Source organism: Gallus gallus, chromosome 3 (assembly GCF_016699485.2).
Source record: "Gallus gallus isolate bGalGal1 chromosome 3, bGalGal1.mat.broiler.GRCg7b, whole genome shotgun sequence".
NCBI classification, from domain to species: Eukaryota; Metazoa; Chordata; class Aves; order Galliformes; family Phasianidae; genus Gallus; species Gallus gallus.
In genome coordinates, this window is record NC_052534.1 from 80,482,632 (window position 1) to 80,493,769 (window position 11,138).

Below are 11,138 nucleotides of genomic sequence, written 5' to 3' on the forward strand. Positions count from 1 at the left end.
TGAAGCTGAAGTTTTTGTTTTTATTAAATAAATTAATTTGAAAGAAAGTGGACAGGGTTTATTCTTCCTAAACTCTGATTTCAGATGAATATGACCTCAAAGAAGCAAATGTAATATTGGAGTTACATGACTACAAGTTACTGGAGTTACAAGACTAACTAATGGTGGCTTGGATGTCACAAAATGAAAGGGTGAGATGTTCTAAGTAATGTTAGAGGGCCAGGAAGATAATTCACGATCTCATTCATTCTGTTGGGGAAAATATGAAAGATTGAGATGTGATATTTTTGGAAGAAATGAAAATATGATGGTTTCTAGGCATACAGCCAGAGTTAAGTAGTTAAATGAGTATTTGCTTCACAGCAGATGCTTGTAAACACTGGATCAAATGCTTGTTCAGCTTCTTAGAGGGAATGATCAAAGAAAGATAGGAAACTTCTAATGTGAACCATTGTATGAAGCTTCTGTTTTGGGGAAAAGTACTACATTCCAGCTTCTTACTGCAATCAGAGAGACATTCTGTTTAGCTGGAAGTGATGCTATTCAGAGCCATGTCTGGTCCTGACTGCTTTCTTTTCAAGCTGCTGCCTGATGCTGAAAGCAAACTGTGTGGCAGCATCCCAGAAAACAGCTGCCTGTCTGTATCTATGCAGTGCTTACAGCAGTATTCTTCCCAAGGAAGATGTGAAGTTGAAATAAGACTGAGGGACCTACTGCATGGCGGTCCATAAAAATCCCAAGCCCTTATGCAAAGCTTATGCTGTATAATACTAAGTTATTTTAATGCAATTTTAGTGTATACTACAACTGAGAATAACTTAGAAAATGATTCTAGTTATGTTTTCTCTCATAGTAAACAGTGCGGCTTTCAACTGGGCAAATCAGTTAGTTTATAGGCAAGAAAAAAATATGCAGCAGGCAAGCAAGCCTCTAGGAGAAGCTTAAATGTTGTCTTGTCCACCTATCCCACTGCTCCAGGGCTTTCCACTCTGACAGGTAGGCCGAAAGTGAACTCAAATGTCTGTATATCTTTTTAAACCTTGCTAAAAAAAAAAAAGATCAAACTATTAATCGGAAATAGATGAACAGCCCTGTTCAGGCAGGCTTAAACAAAACAGTGTAATGAGTTCTGATGATCAATTTCATTATTCTTCAATACAATGTATGTTAAATTTAATCTACGAGGGAAAATGTGTCTGATTTTGCTTCTAGTGAAATGCCTTTGCCCTGTGGCTGCAAGATGCCATTTCTCTTCCTTTCCCTCAAACTGTTTCTTCATAAAATAGTGAATGTTGAAGGCAGCCCTCCTGCTTGCTCCAAGCTTTGATCAGTAGGTAACTGCACACCAAGCTTTAAGTGTGAACTCCAGGCAATAGCTCTGAAGCTCAGATTCAGTCATTTTGGGAAACAGTTCACATAGCAGAAATGAGGCAACATTTATTTCTCTGCAGATGACGATCCTTTTATTAATATAGGTTAAATAATGCATCTGAATTCTTCCTTTGCTGCAGTGCATCATTTTTCTCTATGATTGTGCTTTATAAATAACGTTTTTAATATTGCACTCAGCTAAGACTATGGATAAATACCTTTCCATCTTTGCGTTTTTTGATAGTGCTTTTCTGAGGCAGGTCATCAGACAGGGAAGTGCTGTGCTTTGGGATATAGTTCGTTATTTCTGTACTGGGTTGAATGCTGATTTGCTGTCTTTGACACAGATTATTCATCATCAGCTCTGGCACCAGCACCAGCACTTTAATGCCAGGACTTGAGTGCCCTGCTACCGCAGCGAGCTGGGAAGTGGTGTTCTGGCAGTGCTGTACTGCAGGGTCAGCCAGGGGAAGGAGATGATGCACGCCTGGGCAGGATCTGCAGTGCAGAAACCAGAGGCTTACAGAGCACTTTCCTAAAGGGCAAAAAGATTCTTCCTTCGGATTCAAATAGGTTTGTGTTCCATACAGTTCTGGTGTTCCTTCCCCATCTGCAATTATACGTTGTGAATCACTTAACTGACTTCTGAGTTCTGTTTGCATGCAGAACACTCAGCATCCATGCTACTGATGAAGTTTGAGGCCAGGAACAGCTGTGTGGTTACGCTTTGTACTCTCCGCGCCACAGCCGAGCCAGGACTGCCGCCCTTATCCCCGCCCCCTCGGGACTGACCCCCACAGCCCCAGCGCTGGCGGCCGCCATTTTCTCGCCGCCTGTCGCTGCGGGGCGGCGCTTCGTGCCGCTTCCGCTTCCGCTGCCCTTGCTGCCGGCAGGAGGTGAAGGGACCAAGAACCGCGATGTGGCGGAATCTGCTGGTGAGGGGGCCGGTACCACGGGCCGGCCTGAGGGGCGGCAAGGGCAGCGGGGACTGGGGGGGGGGGGGGTTGGGGGTCGCCCTGCTGCGTGCGGAGCCGAGCTGAGAGCTGGCGCTGTGGGCGGGGGGCTCTGAGCACCTCTGCGCTCTGTCTGCAGGCAGGTCCTGGGTTAGGGTATGGCAGAACGTCTACAGAGGGTGCAGGGGGGGCTGCCGTGCTGGTTTGGGTGAAGGTGGTGGCTCTTCCTTCTTCTCTTCCTCCTCCGCTTCCGTCTTAATTTTAAAAGGAACGGCTTCTATACCACTGTGGATATAACTGAAAGCTTTCACTGTTTCTAAAATGCCGTTTTTCCTTTATTTTAGAGTCTTCGCCAAGTTTCCCAGAGGACCATAAGCACTGCTTCGCGCAGGCTGCTGGAGAACAGAGTTCCTGAGAAGCAGAAGCTGTTCCAGGTATTGAGAGAACACTGACAATGTGATGACAAGGCTTTAGCAGATTTAGAGTTGAAAGGGACCTCCAAAGGCCATCTAGTCCAACTCCCCTGCAATGAACAGGGACACCACAGCTATATTAAGTTGCCCAGGACCTGATCCAGCCTCACCTTGAAAGCCTCCAAGGAGGGGGCATCAACCACATCACTAGGCAGCCTGTTCCAGTGCCTCACCACCCTCACTGTAAAAGATTTTCCTCTTATGTCTAACCTAAATCTGCCCTCTTTAAGATCAAAACCATCTCCCCTTGTGCTGTCACCACAGGCCCTGCTTAAAGAGTCTGTCGCCTTCTTTCCTGTAGCTTCCCTTTAGATACTGAAAGGAGATACTGAATACATCTCTTCTGATTGCTATGCCACCTAGTGAGGAGTAGTGGTTCTGCAGATGCCAAAAGCATCTTAAGATGGGTACTTAAGAGCATACTCCCAGCTATGTGCCTTAACTTGGAGCAGTAATTTCTTACTGAGGGTAGGTGAGACTGGGCTTTAGGAACGTGAAAGGGGCAAAGCATTAATAGTTTAACGATGCAGTAGTTTTTGTGTCTTATTGCTTTCCTTTCTGCTGAAAGAGAAGGTCAGTCTTGCTGGGACACTACCTGAGGAGCACAGTGCTTGTTGAATGCGATGGGAAGAGGGATATTGATAAAGAGGTAGTCAGAGATTCTGTTTCTGCTGACACGTGATCGATCTCTACATATTGCTGGCTAAATACTGTTTCTTCCTCGAATTCCTTTCTTGTGTGACAGCAGTTTAAGCTGGGCAGGAGTGCATGTCAGCAGCTAGGGGCAGACTTGAACTCCAAAGCAGCACAAACTTGCCAGCAAGAGTAAAGATCCTGTGGATCCCGTGTTCAGGGAGTGTCACTTCAGGTGGAGCAAAACAGTCTCCTGTTTTAGAACAAGTAATGATTAGGAGAGGCTGCTCCTATTCCTTATAGTATAGTTTGAATGTGTTGGAGACTTATGGGAAGATTCTAGGGATGATAATCACTTACTGTGGGCCTGAGGGGGCTGGCAAATGGTGCCAGCGGTGTTCAAGCGTGTACCAGTTGGTGTTTTAGAAATGAAAATACACGCTGTTACCACACTTTGATAGTAGGTGCTCACTTGATACCACAGCAAAAACTTGAAACACAAAGCTCAATCTAAATGAGCTTTTCAAGATTTTTCAGAGTCTTCTGGAAGCACTGAAGATATTTTGGGGAAAGAAATCTTCCAGGTAGTTCCAGTTACGTTAACCTAATGTTGCAGGAACTGCATTTAAATAATTTATTTTTGTCTCTTTGTTTCCATTAGGAGGATAATGGCCTCCCCGTGTATCTTAAAGGTGGGATCATGGATGGTCTGTTGTACAGAGTCACCATGGGTTTGACAGTTTTTGGTAAGGCTCATACTAAAACATTTATGCTTTAGTACACTTTCCAACCTGCTGAGATCAAAATACTTTTTTTGGTACAATCATCTCCAGCATGACCGACACAGTACTACATACTGGATACTCCTTTAGAATCCATGTAAAGATGTTAGACAAAGCTGAATTAACTCATAAAGCTTATTTTGAAAAGGAATAAAATGTAGTTAAAACACACGCACACTGCAGTTTTCTTTCTAGCTTGACTCTTTTTAGTGCTAGGTGATACCAGAGTTACTGAGGTTTCACATGGTGTAAAAATTAGCATACTACATCCAAAATTTATGGTATTGCCTATATTTAGCCTCTTTGTTATTTGTTTATATGGTTCTGTAATACCCTCTAACTTAACTGTGTTGTTCCAGAGGATTTTCTGTTCAGTTACCATAACAATGAGTAACCACTTCTTTATTGTCATCTGTGCAAGTTCTGCAAGCATCCCTCTCCCACTTTTTTTCTTCATTTTTATGCTTTTAGGTTTTTTATACAGACTGTGGAGAGTTTTTTATGATTTTTTAAAATTGTTTTTATAAAATACAAATTGCAAAAAAAATAATAATTGTTGAGGTATGGTTATGGAAATACTTGAAAATATTTCCATTTGAAAATAATTATTGAAAACACTTCTTTTGTTTCTTTTTTTTCAGGAACAGGCTATGTTCTTTATGAACTGATGATGGCTTCAATGCCCAAGAAGCAGAAATGACTCCAAGATGCCCTAGTGACTAGCATCTCTTCGTCCAATTCCACATGACCATGATGGCAGCTTATAGTTACTATAAGCCTCTGGCTTAATGCTTGAAATCCTAATTTAATTGTAACATGTTAACTGCAATCAATAAAGCAGTTTGTATGTTGCTTTAAGGTGGTTTGGACTATATCATATATTCTCCATTAGAGTGCATTTTACTTTTGGAGTGTGTGCAGTGAGTTATCAATATGCAGATCTCTTAATTGTATGAATGTTTGTTTGTTTTCCAGTGTAGTTTATGTTGGTACTTCAAAGATGAGTTAAATACCCTGAATCCTAAGAAAGTGATACCTCCTCTTTGTTACAGAAATTCTGTCTTGCTTTAGCTGAGCAAATTTATATTGAAATACATAATCAGAATTAGACTAAATCACAAAACCTACACGGAAGTGAATGTTGAGAATTTGGTAATTCTGCATTGTTGCTGTCAGCTCCAGTTGTTGGAAGATCGCCTGAGGATACCCAATAGTAATTTCTACTTGTTGTCATGTACTTAGGAATAACTTGTATCTGAAGTAGGTAATGCTGTTACTGAGAATGCCTGCTATATAAAAGCTGCCTCTAGGAAGCATCTATTAAATTGGTGGATGACATGAGAATCATTTAACTCAAGCTCCCCTCGTGCCTCTTACTGGGCTGACTATTGCAGCTGTTGAGGTAGCACATTTCTGAGAAGCTGTTAGCTATGCATTGTAAAACCAGTTAGGTTTTATGTTCCTAAACGGTTTAGGCCTTTTTAGTCTTGCTGTCGAGTCAGTACCTCGGGTTCATCATGTGATCCAACTTGTTTTACTTCAGACAATCCAGACAGGGCTGAAGTGGCATTCAGAAGTGTTTTCAGCCCCAAGCTCACAAATGGAAGTGGGATGTGGGATCATATCCTAGAAGGGTGTATTTTGGAAACACCATTCTCATACATGGGATATTCCCACTGTGCAATTCCGTATGTGGAAAGTTTTTTAACAGTCCAGGGAGGTGAGAGGCATGTGCTGGGGTGGGATCTCATGATTCCCATCAGTCTCTCCCTCTGGTACTGACATCTACGGTAACAAAACAACCCCGTTTCCCTTTATGTCCTTGTTGGTGTGCTGTTGACTGTGTAACAAATAGAAGCTCTTAAAAAAAAAAAAAAAATCATCAAAATAATCCATTGTTTCTCCTCATAAGGACACAGTGGGTTTTTCAAAATGTGGCAATGAGTGCAGAAATCTAACTTCCTATTACAGTGCTATTTTTAAGCCTCTTCTGGATTATGTTGGTTTAAAATTTTTCATTGCTATTCTAGAGAACCAGAGTATGATTGCTAAGCTTGAGGCAAATGGGAAGGGAAGGGCCAGTGTGCTCAGATTAGGATTGGGAATTAGGAAAATGTTCTTCAGCGGAGTGTGGTGGGCACAGCCCTGAGCTGCCGGAGTTCGAGGAGAGTTTGGGCAATGTTCTCAGACACGGGGTTTGAGTTGGGGTGGTGATGTGTGGAGCCGGGAGTTGGGCTCAGTGATGTGGGTTCCTTCCAACTGGGGATATTCTGCGGTTCTATGCACTTTTATTACTGAGTGTGATATTATGCGGTATGGAGTATCACTTTGGTCCATGTGGGTCGGCTGGACCAGAGGGGACATTGTCCCAAAGAGGTTTTGGGGGGCTTTGGAGAGCATGTTGAAGCTGCACCAATGCAGTTCAGCAATAGCCAAAACGCTGCTGTGGTGATTCTAGCTCCTGTAAACAACGCTGCGGGCAGCAGCAGCTGAGGGGCCCATGGAGCAGCACAAAGTGAGCTAGCAGAAGGATCTTCATGCCAGAAAGTTACCTGACCTTACAGGCAGAGCCTGGTAGCATTACTTCAACAAAATCAGAAACACTCCTGACAAAAGGCTGTTTTGGAAGGGGTGGCCCCACGTCCTCACAGAACACCTGGGGTGTTGGGAGCAGCTGCAGGGTGCAGCCCTGTCTTCCTTAGGGCTAAAATTAATGGAAAACGGTCAGAATTATCTGAAGACCTTTTAGGTCCCTGTGGGTTCTTTTAAGAGTAGAAGGAATTAAAATGAGTAGTTTGTACTATTCCTTGCTAACTTGAAAAATGATACATTAAAAAAAAAAAAAAAGTCAGTAATAAGTCACAGCTTGCTAACCGTGAAATGCACTCAACTTATGTGCTTTTCTTGCCTGTGTCTATTACCATCATACTTAATTACTGCCCTTCCATCAGTTCCTTCTGGAACTAGATATACTGACACACAACACTGCTACCTTACTGCAGTTCTGTTTTTGATTTGCGTATGCAGTATTTTCTCTCTTCTAAAGAGACCCCCTGGTTCACGTAAACTTCATTTTTTCACTTTAACTGTTAGTTACAAACAGTAGCCGTGATTTTATGCTCCAGGGGAAGGAAAAGCCTCTTGGAGCCAAGGCTGTAGGAATGCTGTCATGGCCTTCCCAGGGCTGAATTGCTCTAAATAGCATCCCAACATTTTCTGTTGGGTAGGCAGTGAGTACCCCATCTCTGCTACTTCCCTTGCTCACCCTTATTTAGCCTGTTAAATTTACATGTTTTTTAAGGTTCACAGAGAAAGCTTACTGGTGTGTCAGCTTCAAATGAATGAAAAGCAATGTTCGTGCCACTGTAAGAGTAGTGGTCATTTGAATAAAAATCAGACGGATGCAACAGATGACAATTAAATCAAAAATAATGTTTTTCTAGGTTAAATATCCCTTTCTGAGACTCCAGGCGTACAGACCATGTTTTACTTTCTCCATTGGGAAAGTGGCTCAGAGCTATCTTCTCTTAGAACTGTGCCCTGGGCTACATTTTCTTGGCTACTGAACACATGCAGAGATCCAGCCAGCCCGTCACACACACAGATTTCCCCAGCAGAAGTCTAATACGCAATATTGCAGCTTCCTAAGAGAGAGCATGAAACAATTTCACAAACTCTCAGAAGTAAAATGAAAATGCCAAAGAGATTTCTAAGTATGTGGTGCTTTTTTCTCTTTTCCCAAATCACGGAGTGAAAATACCACTTTTCCAGTGCTGTTCACTTTGGGTATCGCTGCTCTGAACAAGGAGAAGGCTGAGTTTGTTTTAGCATCTCTCGTGTTAAGCCATCCTTCCTTTTTCTCCCATTTTTTCCAATTTTGTTATATATGAAGGAGCTGGAGGTTTATCTTCATAACTACTACTATGAGTCAGACCTTCAAAGGCACACAAATCAAAACTGATCAACCTGACTTGACCTCAAGTGAGGTGTGTATGTGATGAGTAAGTCAGAACCAACATATCTTTCATGCGCGTACTTGTGAAATTGTTTTTTTTCAAAGGAAATTTCTGCTAATAACAACTCCTTTTTGTTCTAGCTTGCCTGAGTCTTTTCACTTCTTTTTTTCTTTTCTTTTTTTTTAGAATTCAGCCAAAGCTGCTGTAAAAATAATGGCTTGTCCAGAAACACAATCTGACAAGGATCCCTTGGCTGTACTCTGCTGTTTGTCTGAATACAAGTGTTCAAGACTTCAAGCTCCGCGGGCAGCACCAAAGAGCTGTGAGATGTGTTTTGGTCTTGTCTCACTTGAAGGACAGCTGAAGGATTTGAGAGAAGTTTGTTACCCCATGCAGTCCCAAACCAGCTGTCCTGAGCTCAGCTCTGTGGGGAGTGCCACTACCTGTGCACAGTGCATTCTGTTCATAAAATATCCCCTCCCACAGCTTGTAGCCTGCAGCATCGTAGAGAACAATCCTGAAGAGGGATGAGTCTGTCCTTTCCTGATGTGTTTCCTTCTTTGAGTTTCAGGTCATCAATCTGAACTTTCAGAAAGGTGAAGAGATCTTTCCTCTCCTGACTGCTGTATGCAGTGCTTGTAATTATCTTTCGTCTCCCATCCTGGTATTTTATTTTTACAACCAGTTTGCTCTTTTCTCTGGATAAACCATCTGTTCCCTGTATTGCCAAGGCTTTGCTGGGAGCAGAAAGGACGAGGGGCTTTCTGGTGGTGGTGGAAATAAACTGGAAAGGTTGGATGAGTGAAGATCAAATAATATATAAGCTTTACATACAGCAGAACTTAGAAGATGCTGCAGTAGACAAGGCAACAGGAGACTTGGAGGCTTAGAATTACCTAAAATAAGTCTTTCTAAATGTAGTTGTTACCTACCATAAATGAGATGACCAAATACTGTGGTTTAACCTGGCAGTGAGCTGAACACCACACAGCCATTTGTTCACACCCTGCACCCATAGGGATGGGGGAGAGAACTGGATAAAGGTAAAGCATGTGAGTTGAGATAAAAGACAGTTTAACAGGACAGAAAAAAAGAAGGTAAAATAATGATAAGCAATCGATCAATACTGGTTTGATTGCTAATGGAGACGTAAAATAGGGGGAAGCAGGAGGATATGTCAGTCTAATAATAAGATATCTTTATCATTAGAGCTGTGTTAAGGAATAACTCTTCTTGAGGTCATCTGTGAAGCTCACCTGCAGACGCAGCTCCCTGTGATTTCACCAGGTGCAGCAGAAGAGCTGCTGAAGGTATTCAGCTGAAATGCTTTGCATGTGCTTCAGCTGTCACAAAGATCCAGAGACAACTTGAACTGCCTCCTAATTTCTCTGGATTAAAATTTTTGTATGGCACTTCTCAGGGCTGAAAGAGGCGTGTGGTTGTTTGTTCAGTGTTATCAACACCCACAACAGCAACAACAACAAAAAAAGAAATAGTCGTAGATGGCTGTCTTTCATTTTCCACACAATTTTCCCAGCTTCACCAAGAAAGCTAGGTTGTACAGGAGCTTAAGTACGCGATCTCTCCATAATTAACCAAATTAAGTTTCTATGAAAATCTCCTAGTATCGTTCTTACCAGTGTGACAGAAATGTTGTACATAGATATTTGGGGATGCTTTTTGGAAAGAAAGAGGCAGGGGGAGACTCGGTGCTGTTGGAGCTTGCCCCAGCTGCCGAGATACTGCTGCTCCCAATGCCTGTGAGCAGCTCTTGTTCCCAACAGGGTGCAAAGAGAAGGTTGGGACTCCTGCAAGACCTTTAAATGTACTCTTTCATTAACTGAATTATCTGTGTTCATGTAGTATCAAAATGGTTCCACGACGTTTCATCTCAACATGAGCATGCACTTACTCTGGATGACTAATGCCACAGGGCCTAAAGTTTATAATGGAAAGGCTGACACACACACATGCAATCTTATCTATCGTAACACTATGCAAAAGGGAATTATATAATTAAACACTTTAATTATCTCTATTGTCCAGTGGGGAGCTACAAGTCCCAAAGGAACCGGGCCAACTGTGTTATCAAAGTTTATTCAGTGATCTCTTAGGAGCAGTAGAGCACATCTTGCTAAATATAATGTGTTGTGCTAATATGTGGTACATGTGGAGCAACTGCCTGGGGCCACTGTGTCATGGTGCTGGAGTGCAGTGTGCTGGGAGGTGGGTACACCTCATCCCTTTGGCAGAGGTTTTCAGAAACAGATGCCTAAAGTTAGACTCTTAAACTTGTATTCGGGCATTTACACAAATAGCCTGAGTTTTTAGAAGAGCAATACCAAGAATCTCTTCTATTAAAATAATATAAGTAATAGAAACAAGCTTGCAGCAGTAACACTGATGGATGCTATTATTTTGGGAACTGGTACTCAAACTAATTTACCATATTTCTGGGGGGAAAAAAAAATAAGGAATGGCAACTTTTGGTTACCCCAGCAATTTCTAAAAGGAAGTCACAAGACTTGGGAATAGTGCAAGAGGGACATCAACTGTATGACCAGGCAGTAAAAGTAGCATTGGATGTATTTTACAGTTGGACAGAAACTTCTGTCACAACCCTTACCTCTCTTTGAGGTTTGAGTCTGAGATCCAAAAGCAGAAGGGCTGGTACTAGAAATCACTTCCATCCAAGAAGCTCTCGATCAACATCACATCCAATCTGCTCAGGCACTGCTGATTTCCTTCACTTGGTCTTTATTAGCCATTGGAGGAGTTTAGATGCTGGGGTCCTGAATGTGGATATCTTAACCTAGAACTGAATACCACCTGAAGTGACCATGCAGGACAGAACAATGGATGCAGCCAATGGACTTGAGAAGCAAAGCTGTGATGTTGGGACACACTGTGGAGCACAACCTCTTGTCTACCTTCTTGGCCTCTCTCGGGGTTAGAGAGGGGGTTCTGTAG

The 11,138-nt window shown here is 42.5% G+C and overlaps 1 protein-coding gene across 1 annotated transcript; it reads left to right on the forward strand.

The window, feature by feature from the left end:
• Positions 1-2,230: 2,230 nt before the first annotated feature.
• COX7A2 (cytochrome c oxidase subunit 7A2) lies at positions 2,231-5,561 on the forward strand. The gene is made up of 4 exons (NM_001198782.1): positions 2,231-2,306; positions 2,669-2,758; positions 4,092-4,176; positions 4,854-5,561. The coding sequence occupies exons 1-4, from the start codon at positions 2,289-2,291 to the stop codon at positions 4,910-4,912; spliced, it is 252 nt and encodes an 83-aa protein (NP_001185711.1). The 5' UTR covers positions 2,231-2,288; the 3' UTR covers positions 4,913-5,561.
• The last annotated feature ends 5,577 nt before the right edge of the window (positions 5,562-11,138 follow it).